At 44.6% G+C, this 25,219-nt stretch overlaps 1 protein-coding gene across 2 annotated transcripts; it reads left to right on the top strand.

Annotated features, from left to right (window-relative positions):
• Nucleotides 1–142: 142 nt before the first annotated feature.
• Nucleotides 143–23,790, top strand: TMEM270 (transmembrane protein 270). Of its 2 annotated transcripts, XM_075593321.1 has the most exons (3): nt 143–544; nt 16,761–17,135; nt 23,549–23,790. In XM_075593321.1, the coding sequence occupies exons 1-3, from the start codon at nt 473–475 to the stop codon at nt 23,762–23,764; spliced, it is 663 nt and encodes a 220-aa protein (XP_075449436.1). In that variant the 5' UTR covers nt 143–472; the 3' UTR covers nt 23,765–23,790. The 2 variants fall into 2 exon arrangements, 1 of the variants encoding a protein (XP_075449436.1); XR_012800173.1 differs by lacking the exon at nt 16,761–17,135.
• The last annotated feature ends 1,429 nt before the right edge of the window (nt 23,791–25,219 follow it).

The raw sequence follows: 25,219 nt of genomic DNA, 5'->3' as shown, positions 1-25,219 counted from the left end.
GGGGGGGGGGTGATTTGTGTGTGTGTGTCTTGAGGGGAGTAGTGTGTGTGGGTGTTTGGGGGCTAGTGTTTTTTGGGGGTAGAGTGTGCGTGTTTGGGGGGATGGTGTGTCTTGGGGGACAGTGTGTCTTGGGGTAGTGTGTGTGTTTGGGGGAGTAGTGTGTGTGTTTGGGAGGGTAGTGTGTGTGTGTTTGGTGGGGTAGTGCGTCTTGGGGTGTAGTGTGTGTGAGTGTGTGTGTGTGTATGTGTATATTTGGGGGGGTAATGTATGTGTATTTTTCCCTTTCCCTAATTCTGATGTTACATCACGTTACATTGGCCCAGCAATGCCATCAGCACATCTGTCACTCAGAATATGTCACACAATATTCTATTGTGACCCACCTGCTCACACCATCTCCAACAAGCAGTGAGAAAGGACAGAGGCAGCATAGCAAACACACACAGCTGGAGTGGCCGCATGGTGTCAGAAGATGGAATGTGAAGGGACAGAATTGCCCAAATCTAGGACAGTACTCTCACATGCTCGTCAGATAATAACATCGGTATGTATGTACTGGTAAATCTGTGTGAATGTTGAATAGATATTGCAGTGCTGGCAGTGAAAACCATAGTTAGTATTTTTATGTGTGTTGATATTTACAGTTTTTGTATTGTATATCAATTTATAGCCTTGTTTCTCCACTTAGACGGGGGTACATTTTTTGGGCAGGGTATCTTTTTGGCATTTAAAAAAAAAAATCAATTATTTGTATGGTGGGTGTTTCTCTTCTTTACTTTCTAGATAAATAATTTCTTAAAGGAGCAATTCATACGCCATTTTTTTTTTATTATTATTATTTTTTTTTAAATAGTGGTCTCCCTGGAAGTGAACTGTGTTGATTTCAGCTCCGGGACCCCTGCTTCCTGATATACTTACCTCCAAAAGGGTGCCGGTATCTCAGCAAAGTTTAAAGCTCCTGCGTCACGTGGGCCAATAGGAAGCCGAACCTGATGATGTCACGGCTTCCTATTGGTCCGCAGGAAGCGAGAGCTTTGAAACTCCACCATTCTATGAACCCTGCAAGCCAAGTGGAGAGGCTACCGGCATCCCCTTTGGAGGTCAGTATCTCGGGAAGCAGGGGGTCCCCGGAGTTGTAATTAATGGGGTTCAGTCCGGATACCCCCCTTCTTCAATGCTATTAAATTTAATTTTTTTAATGGGAAATAAACAGCTGCTTGGATTGCCGCTTTAATGTTCATTTGTTTTAACAAGGTATTTCTTTCTTGTATCACATTTTTTTGTGGGGGAGATGCAGGTTATTTCTCATCTTAACCGCCTTTTTTTTTTACAGGATTGGAATCAGGGGGTCTTCCAGAGCTAAACAGTGCTCTGGGCCCCACCAGTTCCTAAGACACTTTCCGGTGAAGTTACTGCTATTACTTCATTGTTTTATAAAGGGGATTTAATAGATAGCCATCAAATAGAAAGCCACAACTGATGATGTTGCGACATCTGATTGACCTGAGATATGGCAGCCATTTTGTTTTCCCCAGAGGGGGATTTAAACCCTGTAACTTCAACGGTTGAGTATCTCAGGAACAACAGGTGCTAGGAAATACCATGGTTCAGTTTTGGGGACCCACAGACTCCCACCTGGTAAAAAATGGAGGTAGAAGGGGGGTAAAAAAAGAAATTATGAGCAGCTGGAATTGCTGATTTTTAACATTATAATAACAGAAAGGGGTTGAACCCGTTTAACTACATGCCACCTTCATTGTAAAACGAGCGGGCATAGTGAGTCACGGTTGTTCTCATATGGCTCTGAGGCTTGGGCGCCACGGATTAACATATAACCAGCCTTTATTTTGAATACAACGGTTATTACGTGCAATGCCTGTTTCTCTTACTACAGGTCTGATATATCTGATACAAGTGTAACAATAAGTAACATAAGTATATACTAAGAATATACACTCTCAAGTCAGAGTGCAGGGGTAATTGCTGCAGCTACCCCCCAGGGGTGGCCAACCTTGTTTTCAGGCGGGCCAATAAATTGGCACTAATGTTTTGACGGGCCACTGTCCTACTGCCCCCCCTCCTCCACATCCAGGTGGAAATTCATAACCGAAACGAAATAACGGCAAAAGTAAACGGGGATAATAAAAACATTAAAAATATTGCAAACATTTGTTATTGACAAGAGAAAAACTTGAAATCCTAATAAAAATGAAAAGAAAGAAGAATCTGAATGTAAAATATAGCAATGGGATGTCCCACCTTGCGTTTCAGTTAAAAGTTTTTCAATATTAGGATGGATTTTCGAGGTTGATAACAGAGGCAGACAGCGCCCATCTGTTATTACAGATCTGTACTTAGTTTTAACAAAGTTCATTGTCAAAAAACGTCTGCACACAAAGCAAAGACGGGGCATAATTTGAATTTAATTTGAATTTAATTATTTCAATTGATTTGATTTATTGTGTTTTTCAATGTTAAACAAGTTATGAAAATTGTGTTCATTTTCTAAATTGATGTTAATGTTCATAAGTTTCCCCGTCATGTTTTTTCATTTTAAGAATTTGTTGATTTATTTTTCAGTCGATCTTTCTTTTTTGTTCCTTTATCACGCGGGCCATTCCAAATGCCATCACGGGCCATTCCAAATGCCATCACGGGACATTCCAAAGGCGTTGTGGGCCACAGGATGGCCACCTCATGCTCTACAACTGTCATCTATTGTAACATCCACATGATCACATATTGTTTGTTTTTTTATTTTAAGTTAAGTAAAAGGATAAGAACAACTACTTATGGAAATTTGAGTCTTATAGAATATAGTCTTTGCATCTTTCCTGTGGTTTGATTTTGGAGCGGGTGCGAGTACTTTTCAGGTTAGGTAGTGGGATTTTAACATTTCTATCATAGATGTTCTGCGTTTCGCTGGTAGCATCTCTGGTTTCTGTGAGGCCATCTTCTGATTCCACATCTTTCTTCTTTCACGTCCTCTGTGGATTTGTTGATATACCTTGGTTGTTTCCTGGAGCTTCTTTCATCATTGGTTCTTTGTTAGTATGATGTTTTATTGGTCGAATGAATGTTTGGCTCCGGCGGAATGTATGTCCTTCAACTTCTAATGCATAACAGTGAAGATTTAATAGTCCCAAACTTGTAGCCCTTCCCAAGGTTGCCAATCCCACTCTTTGGCAAATTTGTTGCTGGTAAATTGTGGCCCATTATCTGGGCGATAATTGTTGCTGAGTAGGTGTCTGATAGTTTAGTCTATTTCCCAGGGCTCTGAGTAGTAATCTACGATTACAAGGTAGTTAGTAGCTAGAAAGGGGGCATTCACTAGAGCACCAGTTGAGCAATAGTGCATGCAACTATTGGTCAACATGAGCTCTCTCTCCACTCCTTGAATTCTAACACTTATCGCAGTGTATTCTTGTACTTCACAGTGCTGCATTTTTATGGAAACTTGTACTTGAGACCTTTAATATACACTTTCAACATGACATGGATGCTAGTTAGCAATTCTGTTATGGCTTCAGAAAATCATAAGGTTACCATCTTTCAAAAAGGGTGGATGTGTGGACACGTGATTTTTGACGATGGCTCAGATGACTTTTTTCTGCCATCCTCCCATAGTAATTTTTCCAGAAATAAGTGATTAGGTCAGCTGCTTTCTTTTCTCTGTCTTTCTTTCCTGTGCATTTCCAGTTCTCTCAGGCTAAATGTTAAGCTTAGTTCAACAACATGTCCATCAAGTCTTGGGCCCCGAAGCTATTGTTAGGCCACAGTTTATTACCTAATCAGAAAAAGATAGTTCCCAGCACTCAAATAGGATAATAAATCAGCTAATATTTAAAAATACATTTGTCAGATTTAGCAAATATGTCATTTTTTACTGATTCAAGTGAAACAAATGCATAGAAACCAGTAGACGAAAAGATTACCTACAGATTCAGGACAGTCCCAATGGTGGTGGGCCAACAGACTTGCAGATGTTCTTTTTGCCCACTGAGGTTAAAATGTTATGATTTTAATGGCAACATAATCTGTGTCTGAATAGGGTAAGTAGTGTAACATGTCCAGAGACCACTGCGAGATGACTCTTCCTAAATATGAGGGCAGAATTGCCTTAAAAGATGATTGTGGGCGCATGCGCGACGGCTAGGAGTATGGCAGCCTAACCTGACAGCTCCCTGCCTCGACCCCCATAAAGTCAAATATAGCCCACAAATACCGAGACCAAACAACACAGAAATAAAGCCCCAGACAGCTTAAGCACTCAGGATGTCCCGCAAAACCCCCAAACCTGGGAAAAAACGGGTGATGCCAGAGTATTACGGAGCGGCAGAGCCGCGCGGTGCAGGCTCAGGAATGGCGCCACTTTTGAATGCCGGCTCAGAAACTGAACCTGACGGAGAAGAAGAGCAATTTACCCTCCAAGAGCAAAGACCGGCAAGGCAATGCGACATCACAAAGCTGTGCAATGATCTCAAATCGTTTGTCCAGGCCGAACTGAAGGACTTAAAGAGGGAAGTAACTGGACTGGGAGAAAGAACAGGAGTCCTAGAAACAAAAGTGGACCAGTCTATTCGCGCTATCAGACGGCAGGATAAGAAATCCTTGGATCTGCAAGCGCAGATAAATGAATTAAGAGAAAGGCAAGAGGACGCAGAAAATCGCGATAGGCGAAATAACCTGAGAATCAGAGGGGTACCGGAGAGCGTACTGGACTGTGAAGCATACATTACACTTTGGGTAGAATCGCTGCTCCCTGAGACCCCCAAAGAAGCACTGGCTATGGACAGATGTCATAGAGCCCTCCGGGCTAAGCCCCTACAAAATGATCCACCAAGGGATATAGTGATTCGCCTACACTATTATAAAACGAAGGAGAGAGTTCTCACAGTCACCAGACCCCTTCCAGTGGTGGAGTATGAAGGGGTCAGGCTATCGATCTTTCAGGACCTGTCTCCGGTCACTCTTGCCCGCCGCCGAACCCTGCTTCCAATCACTAAAATCCTCAGGGAGAAGGGGGTCAGGTACCGCTGGACTTTTCCCTTTGGACTGATGGTGGCAAGAAGTGGCAGATCCTTCATGATAAAGGATGTGGATGAGGGACCTGCTTTCCTGCACAAGCTGGGACTAGGGGAGGCCCCTGAAAAGTTGACCCCAGAAAGCTCTATGCCAGACCCCACCTGGTCCCAAGCCCAAAGGTCCCCCAGGGCACATCAAGATAACGCCTAAAATATGGCATAAAAGGACTATATGTTTGTTCTACTGTTGTTTGGTTCAAGTTAAATGGGTCACGAGCAACCACCAAACCCTGTAATGTGCTCCCGGTATCGTTCCCTTAGCGCAGTCCTTCAACCACAAGACAAAGGCTGTGAAAAAAAACAAATATAAGAATTCTACTTACCTGGACAAACTATGAGAGCAGCTGGGAAGACCCCAGAGACATCGGCAGGGAAAAGCATGATGGCTCCCCTCCAAAGAAGATGGCGGCGACACACGAGGCAGCTGGAGCCAAGGTGAGACGCAGGAGCCGGAAGGCAGCTGCAGGCGGGAAGCAGGAACGCGCTCACACTCAACCGCCGGGGACGAAAGCTCAATCCAAAATGGCGCCGGACCGGAAGGACGTCATCATACATGGGGTGGATCCGGGGAGACAGACGCCATCTTGAGTGTGGCAGCACAGCGGAAGGCCCCAAGAGGTGGCGAAAGAGCGCCTGCTGGATACAACGCCCCAATCAGGCACCAAATAGACAGCCGCAGCCAAAATTTAAATACACGCCCGCGAAACCAGAAATCGACGCAGGGGCAGCCCCAGAAAAGCCACAGAGGGAAGAGTAGGCAGCGCGAGGGGCGAAACACAGGTAGTTGAGAGTAGAGACGGAGGGACCACCACACGGGGAAGGGAAGAATAGCAGGTAAGAGGGCTAACAGTTTAAGGAGGTAATCTGCAGGCAATACAAGGCGTGTAGCGATAGAGAGAAGAGGGTACAGCAAGTGGTTAGGAAGGCCTGGGAAGTAGCAAAGGAGGCAGCAAAGATAGAAGAAAGAACAGAAAGATAATGCAATAGTGCAAAAAGGGATGGCGCACTAGGAGGGTATCCATAGCAGCGGGGGAGCAGAAAGGGGTAAGACAGCGAGGGGGAAGTAGTAAGGAGAGGAAGGAGGAGTGGAAGGAAATGAAGGAAGAGAAGAGAAGAGAAAGTTACAGGAAGGGAGGCAGGAAGGTTGTACTGTGCCCAAGATAGATAGAGAACAAGGGAATAGGCTCTAAGTGAAGATAAGGGAATAGCACCTGCGAAATGACATAGAGCAATAGCCCGGGCAGGAATATACAATAAGCAGAGCTGCGAGGGGGGAAGGGATACAAAACCCAGAAGGGAGACAGACAGGAAATACCGTAACAAACGACTAAGGACTGCAATTGCGACAAGTCCAGCGCTATAGTAATAAGGGACACAGGATCACGGGGAGTTGGTGGGCTCACCCTTAGTTCAGTGGGTGAGAAGAAGTTCTACGTTTATTAGAGGGGGAGAGGCAGGAGAGGTGGGAGGAGGCCTGCCCTGAAGTCGGCATGGGCCTGGCGTTAGTAAATAGGGGAAAATTCCCTATGCACACTAGCGCAACCCTTTGGGTTGGATGTTCGGGGACAGGAGGTAAACACCCGGCCTCGAGTCCGAACATTCGAATTCTGGACTATAAACCCAAAGGAGGAAATCTTGGCGAAAGGAGGGAGGAAAGAGAACGCCGAGAAAGTTTATATGTTTTGATTGTTTCAGAGTTTTCCTGTGATGTTGTGTACATGTTCACCCCCCTGTTTCCCCATGTGTGTCCCCCTCCCTCCATCCCTACAGATGGGGTCATCAAGCTAAAGGTGGCTGGTGCTCACGTGAAGCGCAGAAGTGGCCTTGCCAGAGGCGGCAGAGAACTACTACGACAGCCGGAACAGCACAGCTCTGCTCATGAGTAAGGATATAGTTCTAATATCCCATAATGTTAAGGGCCTGAATAGCCCGGCGAAAAGGCGAGTAGCATTTAAAGACTATAGACGTAAGGGCGCAGAAGTACTCTTCTTACAAGAGACACATTTCTCCCAAACTAACTTCCCCAAGTATTTTGATAAAAATTTCCGAACCCATTTCCTAGCATCAGATCAAGTTAAAAAAAGAGGGGTCGCCATTCTAATTCATAATCATATCCCATATAGACATGACAAAACATACCAGGACAAAGAAGGGAGATTCCTGATCATCACGGGTTTCATCCGAGAAGCTCCAATAACATTCGCTACTGTATACGCCCCAAATGATAACGCCACATCCTTTTTCAATAGCTTCTTCATTAAACTAAGTAAAGTTGCAAAAGGCAATATCATACTGGCAGGCGACTGGAACAGAGTCCTTAACTCTAGTCTAGACCGTTGCACGACCACTAACAAACCACATAGACAGGACGTATTAACTCTAACTAACGGTATAGCCAAGTGCCAACTAATTGACATATGGAGAGAACTACATCAAGGAGAACGAGAGTATACTTTCTACTCTCACCCACATAACTCATACAGTAGGATAGACTACTTCCTCGTGTCTAACGGTATGGTCCCTGGGGTCTCTCGCACAGAGATCCATGATATTTCATGGTCAGACCATGCACCAATAGAGCTGCGGTGCACACTAATTCCGCTGGATAGACCTAGAGCGAACTGGAAACTAAATGAGATCCTGTTAAAGATCCCGGATCTCGGAAGAGAAGTAGGAGCTAGAATTCAGGAATACTTTGAGGAGAATGAGGGTAGTGTAGCATCACAAGCTACATTATGGGAAGCTCATAAGGCGACTCTCAGGGGGACATTGATGAATTTGGCAGCCAAACGAAAAAGGGAAAGAGAGAAAAAAACTAAGGCCCTAGAAACACAAATAGCAGAACTCTCTACCCTGCACAAAGCTAATAAACAGGCACATATACTCAAACAACTATTAGACACTAAAATTAAACTCAACCTCCTCCTTACCTCCCAGGCTGAGAAGGAAATGGCTTGGTCTAACCGGAAATTCTATGAAAAAGCGAACAAGCCTGATACACTACTTGCCAATAAGCTAAAAAAGAAGCTTCCAAATAACGCTATTCACGCAATTCGAAACCAACAGGGAGACCTTACCTCCATACCTGGGAAAATAGTGGAGCAATTTAAAGCCTACTATGAAAAACTCTATAATGGAGACAAGGTCACCCACAGCAGGAAAACGAGGGATCTATTGTCCACTTTCCTGAAAGAGGCAAATTTACCAACCTTGGCAAGGGCAGAGCGGGAGGCACTACAGGCGGACTTTACCCTGAAAGAACTCAAAGAAGTCATCAAAGCATTAAAATCGGCCAAAGCACCGGGGCCCGATGGCTTCTCTAATCTATATTATAAGAAATATATTAAAATTCTAGCCCCACATATGCTAAAATTGTTTAATGGTATACTAGAGGGGAACTCCTTCCCAGCACAGATGCTCCAGGCGTCTATCTCGGTGATCCACAAACCTGGAAAGGACCCGGCAGACTGTAAGAGCTACCGGCCCATTTCACTGATCAATTCGGACATCAAAATCTACTCCAAACTTATAGCGAACAGGGTGGGTAATGTCCTTCCCAGGTTAATTCACACGGATCAAGTAGGGTTTATCGGAGGAAGGCAAGCGGCAGACAACACCAGAAGAATCATAGACTTGATTGATCTGGCCCAAAAGAAAAATATACATTCTATGGTGTTGAGTCTAGACGCGGAGAAAGCCTTCGACAGAATAGACTGGCCCTACTTATCAGCGACGCTTGGGGCGTTTGGCTTTGGGGGACGTCTCATGCGGGCCATCATGGCATTGTATGAGAGCCCTACGGCGAGAGTGAGGCACCAGGGTTTTCCCTCTGAGCAATTCCACATAAAAAGTGGAACGAGACAGGGATGTCCACTTTCGCCGCTGCTGTTTGCGCTATGTGTCGAGCCCCTGGCAGCCCATATACGAGATAGCCCTGACATCTCGGGAATCTCAATTGGGGAGCATGAGTTCAAGGCCGCCCTGTATGCAGATGATGTCATTCTAACATTATCTAAACCGCTCACGTCCCTTCCTAATGTTTTTGAAATCCTGAACAAATTTAATCATGTCTCCGGCTTTAAGATTAATCAGTCTAAATCAGAAGCCCTCAATATAAATCTTCCCAAAGAAGTCGAAAAACTGATTGATCTTAACTTCAATTTCAAATGGCAACCCTCCGCAATCAAATATTTAGGGGTATATCTTACACGGGACTACAAAACTCTATATAAAGCAAACTTTCCCAGGTTAATAAAGACGCTGAGAGAGGATCTCAGAATATGGGCAAAGGGGGGCATCTCTTGGATTGGAAGGATACAAAGCGTGAAGATGAATCTCCTTCCAAGGATGTTATATCTTTTCCAAAGCCTACCCATACCATTGGTGCATTCGGACATCCTCTCCCTCCAGTCAGCAATAATGAAATTCATCTGGAATAAGAAAAACCCACGAATTGCTAAGGGTATCCTGACGAGACCCACAACCAGGGGAGGCCTAGCGGTACCTTGTTTGTTCGCTTATTACAAAGCGGCTCAATTAGCCCAAATTCTCCAATGGCACACAGACCCAAGCCTTAGGAGATGGGTAGAGTTGGAGAAAAAATGTTGTGCGCCGATTGATATCCAATCGCTGATCTGGCTGCCCAAGGCGAGGGCGCGCCAGATCGGCACACCACTACAGACCATTGCCAACTCTATTCGAGTGTGGGAGGCCTCCAAATTTAGTTGTAACTTAACTACAAAGGCATCTCTTATGACGCCAATCATCGGCAACCCAGACTTCGCTCCGGGCCTAGCCAGTAAGAATATGAAATATTGGATGCAGGCGGGCATTATCCGACTGAATGATCTGAGGGACAGGATAAGTATACAATCATTTGATCAAATTAAATCCGCAAAAAATATCCCAAATACAGAATTTTTTAAGTACCTTCAGATCAGGGATTTCTATAACAAAACTGCAATTAGACCAAAACGCACTAATTTTGAGCAGCTGTGCTCCAGAGATACGGACACAAGGGGACTCACATCTAGGATGTATGGGGAAGTGGTCTGTCCAAAATTGACAAGCGAGACCCGGCCAATCTACATGCGACAGTGGGAGACAGACCTAGGGGAGACATTAGAGGACGAGGAGTGGGAGCAGATCATACAAGCAGCGGCTAAAAGCTCCATCTGTACCACACTAAAGGAGAACGCGTATAAGGTCCTGATGCGGTGGTACTACACCCCAACTAGATTGGCTAAATTTGTTAAGGGCTACTCCCCGCTCTGCCCAAAACAGTGCGGGGAGACGGCCGACCTGCAACACATGCTGTGGTCTTGCGCTAAGGTGGTCCCGATTTGGGAACAGATTAGAGATTGGTTGCAGCGGATTCTCGGTTGGGAGATCCCCCTGGACCCGTGGTTGTTCCTGCTGGGCAGACGGATCCAGGGTATGCCAAATGCGACACACAAATTAATAACGCATTTCGCAATTGCCACCAGGTGCGAGATTGCAGCATTATGGAAGCAGACAGCAATTCCAGTTATCCCAAAGATTCGGAATCGAATTTGGCTCGTTTGTCGGATGGAACAATTAACGAGTTTGGTTAATGACACCGGCACAAATTTCCTGAAAGTCTGGTCACCATGGCTAGCACAGGCGGACATCCCCGGGGTGGACACCGCCGCAATTCTGCTATAATAATCGAGAACGCGTTCTCCTTTAGAGGGCAGAAGCCAATAGACACATAGAGACGTACAGTTAGAAGACAGCCCCCTAAGTAACAAGTAACAACCCGACGACCCTACTGTGCAACAGCAAGATGATTCACTAGCACTAGAAACAGGTTTGCAAACAGCACTACCTCTACGGAAATGGCGATGAAACGCACAAGCGGACCCCTCGACGGCAGAAACTTCTGGAGCAGACCCCTCTCCGCCCCCCCCTCTTTTTACCCCCCCCCTCCCTCCCCCCCTCTTGTCCGATGTCCGGTTTGTCCTGTATGTCTTTTATGTACTGTCCCTGTCATAAAACAAAGTAGCCTTAATAAGGGACAGATGTTATTAAAGAGAATAAGAAAATAAGATGTTGGGGGATGGGAATGCAATGGGCTGTGATATATTGTCAGAATATGTATCCCCAATAAAGAAAATTGAAGTTGAAAAAAAAAAAAAGATGATTGTGAACTCCATGACTGCATCACCTACAACCTGCTGCTTCCTGGACTCCATATGTAGCCAAGTTGGCCTATGCCAGCTGTGAGCTAATGTGGAGGTATCCTGGATTTATAATTCCTGGTTACAGGCCTCAAAAATATGAAGGGGTGGATTACGGCCAGGAGGGGTAATTAACAGCCAGGAGGATGCAAATAGACAAGCTGTGGGGGAATCCATAAAGTGAGCAAGTTCTTCTGCTCAGTGTACTGTGAGTCATCCTCCAAATCAGGACTCTTGGCCACGCCAGGCAGCACCATCACTCCTACGTGCCATGATAGCGGTGAGGTAGCCCTTTGTGTGCAGCATGGAAAGATTAAAATGATTCCTCTGCATGACGTGGGAACATGAGGGTTTGTATTCTCCAACCTACTATGGTTGGTAGCAGAGCTAGGGTTTATTTTTTCTAAAGATGTGCAAGTTCGGGTTGTGGGGGTTATATCCTCTAGTGAGTGGCCAAATACAAGGCAAACCCGGATTCATAATCCCCAGAAGCTTGTCTCTCTCCTTCTGATACCCAACTGCCCCATCCCATAGTCTCATACCCAGACCCCCTGCTTTCCTACTGCTAGCTCTGCCCACAAAGAATACAAGCTCTGCCCCATCCAGTATGCTCCCTGTGCAAATCCCCCCCCCCTCAATTGTCCTTCTTTGCACATTCCCTGCATATCCCTCCATCACCCACTGCACATATCCCCAATCATCTTTTACACATAACATCCATCATCCCATGCACATCCACTCTCCTCCATCCCTCATCATTTTCTCATCCCCCCCACAGAACTGCCTTATCCCCCCTGCATATATATGTATCACCTGTTGGTAGCAGGTAACCTAACAGCGGCTTTCACATTCCCCGGAGCCGCTACAAAATGCTTTCCCCCCCCTCTGCCTCAGTAGTATGGCTACATATTTATATATCTATCTGTTCAAATAGATTAGGGCTGAAGGAGCGGTTCAGTGAGTAAAGATACGGACTCTGATTCCAATGACACTGAGTTTGAAGCAGGTGAGCATGGTTCAAATTCTGGTGTCAGCTCCTTGTGACCTCAGGCCAGTCACTTTTCCTCCCTGTACCTCAGGCACAAAAAACATAGATTGCTCATCCATACATGAGCACAAGCAGGGCCAACTTGATCTGTGCCACTGCAGCGAGTCCAGCGTCGCCACGACAACGTGGCGTAGCAAGAGGAGATTCCGCTCTGGGGAAGGTAAAAGGCCCTGCCAAAATCCCACTGCACCGAGCCCTGCAAAACTCCCAGCCAGCCCTGAGCACAGGCAAAATACACTTGTCAAAAAACTTCATTTTGAGGCACAATCGAATGTTCCCTTTGCAAGATTTTCTTCTTTTTTCCAAATGCGCTCCATCCCATCTTCCTTTTCCTATTGATTTCATTCAAAAGGTTCCCACCCATTGTTACTTGCTGACCAAAGTAGCACCAGCTAAATATTAGAGATTTTATAGGTCGATAAGCTTATCACAGCTTTGTGAATAGCTAATACTGGCAGAAAAGGGCGTTTTTGGCTTTTTTTGGCCTGTCAAGCAACTTTTTTGCCTCTGGCTGTTAACGATAGTTAAAAAGTCAGTATAGCACGATATTGCAGTGTTATCACTGCGTTGTGAATAGCAAAGGAGGCAGTATCACGCTATAAGGACATTTATCATCCATTAAACCACTTATCACAGCTTTGTGAATCGGCCCCTAAGAATTCTTACTATTTCCCCTCTTCTTGAATTCCCGGATTTTACCATTTTTGAGAGGTTATGCAGGAATAGATGTTATCAAAAGGGTCTAATTACTCCTGTATAAAGAGCTAGATCACAAGGTGATCTCCCAAGTCATAGCTATATGAGTAAGTGGAAGGCTGACCTACGAATCGAAATCCCATGGGAACATTTGGAAGATATCTGGGACTGTGCATCTAAGACATCTATTTGTACAAGTAAGGAGAATGTTTATAAAGTACTTTTTAGATGGTACCTCACCCCAAAAAGATTGAGCCAGTTATTAGTTCCTTTGGATCAGTGCTGGAGAGGAGGTGGACCGATTGGTGATATCTCCTACATTTGGGGGTCTTGCACAGAGACCCAGACATTTGGGGGTAGAATCCAAAGGTTAATAGAAGAAACTTTAGAGATTACAATTCCCCAAGATTCGGTGACAATGTTATTTTCTAAGCCCGTAGACAATTTGAATTCATCGACTCGTAAATTGATTACCCAAATTCTCACAATGACCAGATGGACTATTGCTGCATCGTGGAAAACACCCAGCCGCGCCTTCAAGACGAATGATTACTCATAGGATCAATTACATAATGCTGATGGAAAAACTTACCTCTTTCATGAGGCACACAGTTAAAAATGTCTATAAAGTTTGGAACCCATGGATCAATAGCTAAGTCAATAAATAGAATTAAGAGGCTCAGACTCAAGAGTTTACATTTTGATTGTGGGCTCTTAGCGGGACTCAATAGAACATTCTCCTTGTTGTTTAGTCTGTTGGATTTGGAAAAAAATATTGTTTCTGGAATGTGCTGGTAATATGTATGTTACAATTTCTGCTGTTTATTTGATCTATGTTTATTTTGTTGAAATATAGTGATGGAATTTTCCCTTCCCTCTTCCCCCTTCCTCCCCTTGGTAATCCTTTATTTTTTTGTTAACCCTCTTCTTGAAAACATCAATAAAAATATAAGTAATAAAAAAAGCAGAAAGGAAGGGATCTGCTGTGCGAGCTTCAGGAGGCTGTTTTTACCATTAACTATAAATTTACCATGAACATTTATAAATAGTGTCTTGTTTATAAAAAAGCGGTGCCCTTGTTTAAATGAATAGTTTTCTCCTGCTCCCTATCTCTTTAATGATGGTACGTAGAACCGTAAGTTATGCTGATCACTCTCATCTTCAAATGAGAAACTACTTGGACACATTGTAAGTCGCCAATAAGGCTACTATACAACTTTATTTTCTTCAAAGTATTTTTTTATTGAGGAAAGTTGCATGTGTTTGATAGAGAAAGGAAAGTATTTCACATTACAGAGATTGTTACATCCAGTTTCATGCAGGTAAGTATACACATCATCATTTCATTGGTTCGTTTCTGAACATACAAATACCAATGTGCATTCATTGTACATACTGTACTGTACCATATATCAAATGCAAGCTTGTTAGATCCCCTTTTTTTGTCTTGCTTTTACTCTGTTGGCACCGAATGTTCTTTATGTTTCCTCTATTCCCGTAGGTTTTACATTCCCGTAGGTTTTACATTCTGTTTCACTCCTCTTTTATATATAAATATATATATATATACAGCTCAACCCCGTTATAGCGCTGTCCTCGGGGGCCACCCGATCCGACCGTGCTAGAACCGGGGTCGCGCTAATTTTAAAAAAAAATGGCCGCCGGGCGCCCGATTCTGTTTCACTCCTCTTTTATATATATATATATATTTTTTTTAAATATCAACTTCTAATCTATAATCAGAACCAAAACTCCCCCTCCCCCGTGGGTAAAATATTTTTGACTTTTAACTGTTATATCGGACCTTTTTATTGAGCAGATGTGTTATTGTGAGGTTTCTCTTTTGTTAAAATATATACGGTACTCTGTTATTATTGGGATTATTAATCATCATTCCTTTCTCGTTGATTTAGTAACTGTCTAGTTAAACACCATGTGACATTTTCAGAGTTTTTCTATTTACATTTTAACCTTTTTTGACATCGAGTTGACAAACTAGCCCCATTTCTGGAATCATTTATTTGTCTTTGCTTCTTTATGATAGCAGGCTTCTAGTTTATCTATACTCTTTAGGCAGATTAGGTAGTTCTGTACTATAAATCTGTTTGTTTCAAATCCGCCGCCCCTGGCACTCACATGTGTCCTGCTGCCTCCTTGCTGCCGCCCTGGGGTTTGGAACCCCCTACGTCAAATGAAGCCGCAGACGTCATCAACGTGACGGCGCAAAGCCACGCGTTACCATGGTAGCGCAGCATCATTTGATGTCACAACGTCACATTGCCATGGCACCGAGAGACGCCGTGTGATGTCACGTTGGGGCGTCCGCGGCGTCATTTGACGCTGGGATTCCAAAGGAGATGTAGGGCGGTAGCAAGGAGGTGGCCGACATGTAAGCGCCTTTCCATTAGGTCTGAAAGGCCCGAGAGCACTGCAAATCCATATGGGGGGGAGCAGATATTTTTGCCGCCCCAACATTTTGCTGCCCTAGGCCCGGCCTAACAATCCTAATGGGAAATCCGCCAATGATATCCATACTTGGAGGGGTTGATGACAGCCATTGCAGCATGATAGCTTTCCTACTGTAGCTGCTAGAAAAACAAATTCAGCAGATTTGATTGTTTTAGTTCTATTTACGTCCTCCTCCAACCCCGACTCCATATTAGCAAATACTAGGACCAAAGGGTCTTTAGGTTTTTCAATCTTCATTTTTTTCTTGATGATTTCCAATACGGAATCCCAAAATGTGGATATATATGTGCATGACCAAAGACAATGTTTGAGGTCTGCTCTTATTTCCTGACATTTGGATCCAGTTGAACTTGTTTTTTTAAAGTACAAGTATTGACACATTTTTAAAATAAAGATGATTTATTTGCAGAACTCATTATTACTAAGCATGTCCGAAGTTTGCAGCCAGTATGTGGCACTGTTGCTCCAAAGGTGCGATCCAACTAAGATGATCCCAATTTATACATATATACAGGCCTCGACAAACGACGGCAAAACCCACTCGCCCGCCCCCCCCAAAGTAACTCACCCCCCCTCCCTCCCCTCACGACTCTTACCTGCGGCGGGGGCTGGCAGCGTGGTGCGGCGATCTCCATCTTCTCCCCTGCAAAATTGTAACGTTTCCTCTGCAGGTCCTGAAACAATGGCCGCGCGGCGTCAAGTGATGTCACGTTACCATGGCAGTGGGACGCCGTGACATCATGGCCTCACGCAACGTGGCACCGCGTGACGTCACAAAGTGACGTAGTGTTCTGTCACCATGGCAACACAGCGTCATTTGACGCTGCGCGGCCATTTTTTTAGGACCTGCAGGGGAAACATTACAATTTGCAGGGGAGAAGATGGAGATCGCAGCACCACGCTGCATGACCCCGCCGCAGGTAAGCACTCGACAGTGGCCAAATTGCTCTCGCCCGTGGCGTGCGGCAAGTGCATTTGTTGAGCCCTGTGTATATATATATATTTATATATATCTACAGATCGCTGAATCCCTTACTACTTTTTCACTTTTTAGAGCATTTGGTTGTAAGAGGCACGATTTTTTATCACAGTGTATGGATAAGGATTGCATTAACCTTCCAAATAACCTGGTTACTTGAAAATGATTTAATATAAACTACATTTAATTGTCTGAACTTTTTGTTAGAGGCAGCTGTGATTTATATCAGATATTAGTTCACTTTGATCCTAACCTGCACCTTTAACCTGTATCCCTTATTGCAGCTTCGCCAGAGCCGACCTATACCGTACCAGTTTGTGCTGCTGAAGATGCCATGGTCCCAGCACCACCTGCTGGAGAGTGACAGTATGAGCCAGGACCCAGTCTCCTCCCTGACCACAGACAATTGGTCATCTCATTCCTGTGTTGTGGGACAAGCCTGTAGGCCGGTGTCTTGGGTGCTGTGTACAGGGAGGAATGTGGTGTACAGAGGAAGCAAGGCCTTAAGGAATCACGCACTGATGCTTGTGGAGCCGTGGAAGGGGCTTCTGTATTACTGGGCCCAGAGCATACTTCTAGCTGTGCTACTGCTTCTGGTGATTGCATGGAAGTTGTACAACAGGATCTGCAGAGCAGGATCCCGGATAATGCAAAGTCTGGTGAGGTCCAGCCTGGAGAGGGGTATTGGCGATATACACTCTTAAGGAGCTATGTCTTAAACGTCTGTAAAGTGTGCTTCTTATATTTATCTCTGATGTTGTGGATTAGGGCACCATTTGAGACCTGGAAGATTAATGCAAAGCAAATAGAATGGAAAACCCACTTGGTATAGAGGCAAACTTGGATAAATCCCATTTTAAGACTATAGCACTGAGAAACACTTCTCAGCTGCTACTTTAAAGGGGATGTGTAGATCCATGCACAATTCACACAACTACTGCCAGATACTTGCATAATTCACACAAACATACATACAGGCAGTCCTCGGTTATCCAACGGAATCCATTCTGGAAGTAGCGTTGGATAGTGAAACCGTTGTAAAGTGAGTCCCATTTTAGTCAGTGGCGGTGAGCGCTGGATAACGCATTCCGGCGTCGGATAACGCATTCAGGTATCAAAAAAGGCCCCCACTGGGACCTTTCTCAGCTCTGGAGCTGTGGATAAGAAGAGAGGCAGGCAAGCCTTAGGCTGGGGCCATAGAGGGGTGAGGAGTTCGGAGCCGCGGTGACGCTGAGGCTCGCCTGCTGAAATCTGCGCGATTTCATGCCCATGCAGGGGAGCCAGCGGGCACGATGAGGAGGCGGGGGGAGACTGAGGGAGGCGGGGCAGTGACGTCACTGGGCCAATCGCCCGCGACGCACCAACGTCAACGTGACGGCGCTGACATCACGGCGCCGTGATGTTGACGCTGCTCCGCGCTGATTGGATGTTTTCAGCCGACAGCGCGCTGAAAAACAGCTTGGCTGTCGGCTGAAAAATCCAGCGCCTCCGCACGCCTGCGGACGCTCGCGTGAGCCCCCTCTCAAGGCATCCTCATTGAGGATGCAGGGGCTCAGCGCAGAGCATCCGCACGGCTCAGCGCGGCCTGTCCTTCTATGGACTCGGCCTTATCCACAACTCCCCCCCTCCCCCAGCATCTCCCCCCCCTCCCCCAGCATCTCCCCCCCTACATGCTGTTACTTGTTACCGTTTTATTACCCTTACAATTTCTTCAAACATCCCTGTCACCCCACCGTATCTAAATCTCTGTTTTTTTCTGCTTTCCAAACCTCTGTTTTAGCCATAGGTTCCTTTGTAAACCAGTATTCCTGACCCGAGGAAGAGAGGAGAACTCTCGAAAGCTTGTCCTATGACATAATTAGAAAAAAGGTATCACCTAATACTGAAGAACTCATTCATTCTGCACTATCGCAACTGGACTCACACGGCTATTTCTGTGCATATATAATAATAATAATAATAGCGTGTTCTTGTATAGCGCTGCTAGTTTTACATAGCGCTTTACAGAGACATTTTGCAGGCGCAGGGGGACATTGGTGCAGTGGAGTACATTCCTGAAGATAATCTCTATGAGCTGCCAGTGAGAAAAGATCTGAACCAGTTGAGAATTGTGCCACCCGGCCAACAGAAATCCTTCAGGCGTGCCATTAACATCCCATGGTCCATGGTCTCTCCACCAGGAGATCATATAGCACACAAAGCCTTATTTAACTCATAAATGTTAATATCTTGCCTCCAGATCTGGTTAGTATCTTGCATCCTGCTCATTAAAAAAAAATATATATATGTAGCCCTGTGTGGTTTGGGCTATAGGTCTGCCCTCCTCCTGGCACTAAGACCTAGTAAGGGTAGATTTACCAGGAACAATCATGGGTTTTCCCCACTTCATGCAGTGCAGTGAGTCAGTGAAGGTAGTGTCATCAGGCTTTGTGTCCAATTAGAGACACAGGGGTGGTGCCTACTGGAGCTTACTTAATGTACTGCCACTTTCTATTTAGTCCATCTGTCCCTACCACGAGAGGGACAAGGGTACCTAAACCAAGCTGTCAGGGATCTGACAGGCTTGAGGCCCTCCCTCAGGGAAGCGGTGAGGAGATTCATTCCTCCTATCCCACCAGGGGATAGGGGAAGAGTTGGAACTGCTCTCGGTGCCCAAGGCTGGGAGTTGATTCAGGGACATCCTGAGGGGGAAGACCTGGAGAACTGCTGCTGAATAGGGAAGATCAAATAAAGAGCTGCTGCATTTTACCTATACCTTCCTGGCCTGAGACTGAAGTATATTGGGAGGAAGGGGGAGAGTTATTTTGAAGAGACTTCACCCCATACAGCTGGGGGCTGCACAAGATGGAGGCACTGCACCTGTAAGTAGATTTCGGACACAACCCCAGAAGCTTGTCCTGCTATTCCCCTCTACCATCGGAAGACTCAGGGCCCCCTATTACCAGCAGGTATGCACCAACCAGACAGATGTAACTGTAGTGCTATTTCCCTAGAGAGACCCAAGATGAGATTGGATGGGGGAAACAGGGTTACATATATATATGTAAGCCTATAGGGAACCATGTTAAAAATGGTTATTGAGGCAAAAAGTGACACTGTGTGCTCATTTGCATGTCATTTCCCAGAATCCCTTGCTGCAGTGGAAGTGCTGTATGCTGGGTGATAATGGGGAAAGGCGGGGTTGCAGACCTGCCTAAGACATGCAGATGAGCATACAGTTATATTTGCATATATATATATATATATATATATATATATATATATATAATTTGTATAGTTACAAATCATAATTTTCTTAATCTCTAGCTTCTGTACTGTAGTTACTGTGGTAACTTTAAGACTGAGCTGTGGGAAGAGCTCCATTTTAATCTCCCAGGCACTTAATATATTATAATCGCTTATCACCTGAGCTAAGAATCAGATTTTAAAAGTAAAAAACGCATTGAAGAGTATTGAAATAAATATGTAACCCCCTTGTAAGGATACCTCTGATTGATGGACAGGTTCTTGAGCCAATGACTGAGAATCCAAGGGAGGTTTGATATGATTGGTTTCCCAGAGGGGCTAAAGAAGGAGTGTTTTAGAGTCCCAATGGAGCCCGTGGAGGGAAAGCTGATGAGACCAGGAGGGTCGTGTCACTATCCCAGCAAGTTTGGAGACTAAGACAAGCATGTGAGCAGAACTACTGCTGTTCTCCTGATTTGGAGCAACCACAGATAGGACAGTCAAGGTCAACCCCACGTATCAACTGCACGTGTTCCGGAAGTCGTAAGTAACTCCCGAGAGGATACCAGTTGCAAACACCACAGTATACATACCGGTTCCTTCTCAAGTCTATGCAAAGTAACAGGCCTGCAACATTTAACCCTACACACCTATGACCTCCAACGCTGTGCCGACACCTATAAAGGGTTCCTTAATAACAAAGGGTCGTTGGGACTTAAGAAGAGACAAACGCACAGCAATTCACACGTTGGTGTATTGTTGTATAACCTGTGTTGCTTGATAAGTGTATAATCCTCACAATTGAGGATCATTGATGTGTTCCTGTGGGAGCATATAAATACAAGCCCCTGTTATTGAAAGATACGTGTTGTCATACTGTCTGATCTCCGCCAAGCTCTCCACTAGCGGCCTAGCATTTCATTCTCGTAGGGGAATAGGACTTGAGCCCCCGCCCTAGCATATGGCAGGGGAAATAACGAGGGGATACAAATAGAATGCAAAAAAGAAAAATGGTGATTAGCGCAGACTGCTGTTTTAAGATCATAATGCTCATTTGAGACCCTTCATGCATTACCCCTATGACATCATATAATTCCTAATAGGTGATGTAAAACGGCAATGTTATCCAAAAACTACACAGTGTATCCATCTCAGTCTGCATATACAATTGTGGCAATGTTTATTTCATGTGATTTAGAGGTTGAAACACTTTTTTGGACGCTAAAAAAAAGTAAACAGATTACAGCATCAACCAAAAAACGGGAATAAATCACAATATACAATGCATCGGATAACTCTTTACTAACTCCTACTCTTAACACCTTTGCAAATCATGATACCTTTACAATGGATCAGAAAATTCCCTTTTTGAAGCAAGGGTTTATTAATTGAAGAGCAATAACCATTATGCATCGTTAACATCTATTCAGGTGAATGGCCTTTAATGAGTGATAATTGGTATCATCGGTAATTGCAAATTTTGCTGCAAAAAGGGCATTTGTGATTTCATGTCTAGTCCCTTTTCTTTTGGCTTTATCAGGGTTCTGTTTTCTCTTTGCAGTGGAGGAAATGCAAAGGACACAGTATAAAATTGGTAGTGCACGACCTTCTCAAAAGGGTGCTACCTTGACAAGGTTGCTGGCTTAATATGTGTTGGCCATATAGAAATCAATAAAATAATTTGTCATATAGGATGTGCATTGGGGCTTCTTTGTTTGCTCTTGTAGCACCTTTTCAGTTGCATTAATTGTTGTGTGTTGTTGGGAACTCAAATGTAGAAGCATTCTGCCTTTCAAAAACATCACAGTAAAAGGAGATATGCAGATTCAAGCATTATTGGTGACCATACATCAATATTACATTGCCCATACTGTAGCACATAGGTTATCAAATGAGATTCGGTGGAGAATGAAACATTGGCAATTGCCACTGTACCGTATTGTCCTTAATGGAACCAAACCAGCCTCCTTCTCCTTTTAGAGATTCAAATATGGGACAACAAGAATTCAGCAGGGTCAGCGGGACATTCATACAACAGGCACTTGATGTCTTAGGCGTAATCAGTGGTATATCCCCTCATGTTTACAGAACTTGGTTAATAGGAAATCATTGTGCATCTTCCGTTCTCAGTTGTAAATTTAAGACTGAAAATGTGCTACGGTTCGTTTGATTTGATTAGCTTTGATGCTGTTTGACACTATTTAACGGTCTTAAACTGTGTTGTAACTGCATCGTTTGTAGAGCAGTTTGAATGAATTGAAAGATGCTGCCATTGTCTGTTCACCATAAGATTTTAACACTCACTTGTCCTAGGAGGAACACTTGGATCTAGAAGGGGTTCTTAACCATTGGTGATTTCACCCCCAGGTGGGGATTGAAGGGGGTTCAGGTGGTGATTGAGAAGTTGCTAGGATTTGTTGAAGATTTAATTTTTTTAATATTAAAAATGATCTAAACTTGAGACATTAAGCATTCGTGAATTTGGCTCACTTGTAAAAAAAATTAGTCCCCGCAAGTTAGTGTGGCCCATTGCTTTTTGCATCAACATTCCCTGGCTTCAAAAACTTTTCCACCAAATGTTTAATCTGCTATGGCAGTTGCAGTGCAAGCAGTCAACTTCATCAGGCCTCGAGCTATGAATCACCACTCCACTTCTTCAAGCTTTTCTGCCAGGAATTATGTGCAAAAATTACATCTTACTGTACCACACTGACGTTCGTTGGCTTGCACTTGGTCGGATGCTCAATCGAGTGATGGAACTATGTCTAGAAATCACACTTTTCCTACAGGAGAAAGAAAGCAATCTTGCTGATCAGCTTGAAAACTGAGACTTTATTCTTTCCTTGGCATACATGGCCGATATATTTTCTCATCTAACAACTGGTATTTTTGCTTTGCACCTACGTCGAGTATGTTCATATTCCTTTTGCTGGCATATGAAATAAAAATATTGAAATGGTACCATTACGTCATAAATAAAATTATTGGTATAGGGTGATTGGGGACCTTGTTGGTCCCTTAGGGGGATTTAAGGTAAAAGAGGTTAAAAACCCCTGATCAAGACTGACAGTTTCAGACTGTGGCAACCATGTTCCAAACCCTCTTCCCCCCAACCTAGTAGAGAAAACTGCAAATCAACAGGCTGAACCTGTCTTTAAATCTGTGAAGCTGCTTCCTAAGGCTAGAGAAGAGATCAGGGAGTAAAATGTTCTCCAGCATGGGAAGCAGTAGGAGAATTAAGGACGTTAGTCAATGCTGCCAAAGTGGCTGACCGCACTGAGATCACCGAAAACTGCCATTGACTTGAATGTCCACATAAGACAATATGAAGTCGAGTCATTTTGTGAGGAATCACCAGTTGCACACATTTTAATTGGATCTATTGGGACTGTGAATTTTGCTCTATTCTAAGGCCATACATTCTGCCAGGTATGAGATGGTGTAAAAGATATTTCGTGCATTTGACAGTTATATAGAAAAATAGTCAATATTGTAATGACCATCTTGAAGCACTTTGCAGGAGTTTCATAATGACATCCTTATTCTATTTCTCGATTTCTCATTTGCTGACCTCTCTCTTTCTAACTCTTTTGCCTCGCATCCTTTTGGGTTTATTTTTCTGTCTCTTCTTATCTGTCACTTTATTTCTCCTGTCTGTCAAATGTTATCCCTTTTTTCATCTGTCATCTGCTCCCTTCTAATCTATCTGTCTTTACCTGGCTTTCTTTTTTCCACTCCACCCCCTCCCCCCCCCATCTCTCCTTCCTCTCCTTTTTATAAACCTTCTCCAGTTGCTGTATCTGCTATTCCATGTTGGTTTAAACCTTATTCTTGCTTCTGTCCTCAGCGGGATTTTCTCCAGTCAAACTATGCCTGGTCACTTCTACAGCTATGTTTCTGGCACCTGGAGTCCTGTGTGGCCACTTGCTCCTGGCACTCTGCATATCTCGTAGCTCAAGCAAGCAACTCTTTATCCCGACTTGTGCAGGAAGCCTATGCACACACCCCTCAGCTTGTAAGTGAGGAAGAGGAGGGGCAGTGCGAAGAACTAAAACCAGAATGATTAGCCTCCCATGTTGTCTTGAGTCTGTAGCCAACGCAATTAATAAAAACTCAAAACTCCTCATATTCCATTTATGCACCTTCTCCACCCCCGAGTTAGCTTTATTAGCACCTACCTACCATAGCACCCACTATTATTAAGCAGCCATTCAATTACAGATACAGCAGATGTTATTATTGTTCATGTTGCAGAAGGATACACACACAGTGCCAACGGAAGCGGACGTGGGCCAGTGGGTGCAATAATGTCTGCTACCAGTGGCGGAACTACCTTATGTGCAGCTTAGGGACCACCACCTGTAGGGGCCCATCCTCCATGTGCCGGAACGCTTTTCTGGCACTTATTTTACGATCCAGAACAGCATTAGGGCAATTCTAAAGGATCCCGCTCCGCAGACTCTCCCATGGTGCTGAGCCTTACCCGGCTACGGCAGCAAAGGGTCCCACCGAAAAGCCAAACCCAACTTCCTTTATCACCACCCGGGTGGGTTCCCTCCATTGCATCTGTGTAAGGACACACTCCACAGACAGGGTCCTCGGGGGGAGGGAGAATGGGGCGTTTTTTATTTACTGGCACTGGAGCCCATCGGTGATGAGTCCTGCCCCTGTCTGCTACATCTGTACTTTTATATATTAATTGTAGGTGGTGATACTTTTTAGAAGACCAACATTAGCCTTCTTCATAAATTAAATGAATGTGTAGAGCTTTCAAAACCTCACAGCTTTCTGCTTCAGGTATAAATGTGTAATGTATATCTGTTAGGTTTCAAAAACTCAAGAGTTGAGACCGTGCTTATCCGGTGTCCTCAGCTGCCTGATCCTCTTCCCGCTGCTCCGGAACGCTCTGGCGATCAACCGGGACATAGCAAACGTTAAACAAAGAAAGGAGCGCAGAGAAGACAGGATGTCAGAGAAATAGTTCACATTTATTAACACACATATAGCAGCTTAAAAACGTACAATTTAGTTCCACAACTTGATCAATTAAATCCAACCCACACCACCGATACCAACACAGCGAGATCCGCAGAGTCCCCTCTTCCTCCAACTGACCCGGATCACCACCCGGTTGTCAAACCGGAAGTGAACCAGGTGCCGGCCAACCGGAAGAAACTGATCCTCTCGCTGGAGCCGCTGCCTAGCTATAGCAGCGCTCACAGTTGTTTACCTTTGAGGAGGTTCAAATGCCGAACTTGTCCTACACTTGAATAAAATATATAATTTTTTGTGGGGACTGTATAATGACGCGTTTTGCGCTAATTTGCGCTTCTTCAGGAGGAATCGGATAAAGTAAACAGCTGTGAGCGCTGCTATAGCTAGGCAGCGGCTCCAGCGAGAGGATCAGTTTCTTCCGGTTGGCCGGCTCCTGGTTCACTTCCGGTTTGACAACTTGGTGGTGATCCGGGTCAGTTGGAGGAAGAGGGGACTCTTCGGATCTCTCTGTGTTGGTATCGGC

This window comes from Ascaphus truei, chromosome 3 (genome assembly GCF_040206685.1).
Source record: "Ascaphus truei isolate aAscTru1 chromosome 3, aAscTru1.hap1, whole genome shotgun sequence".
Lineage (NCBI taxonomy): Eukaryota > Metazoa > Chordata > Amphibia > Anura > Ascaphidae > Ascaphus > Ascaphus truei.
The sequence above is the reverse complement of the archived record's forward strand: the minus strand, read 5'-3'. Positions and strand labels throughout refer to the sequence as shown.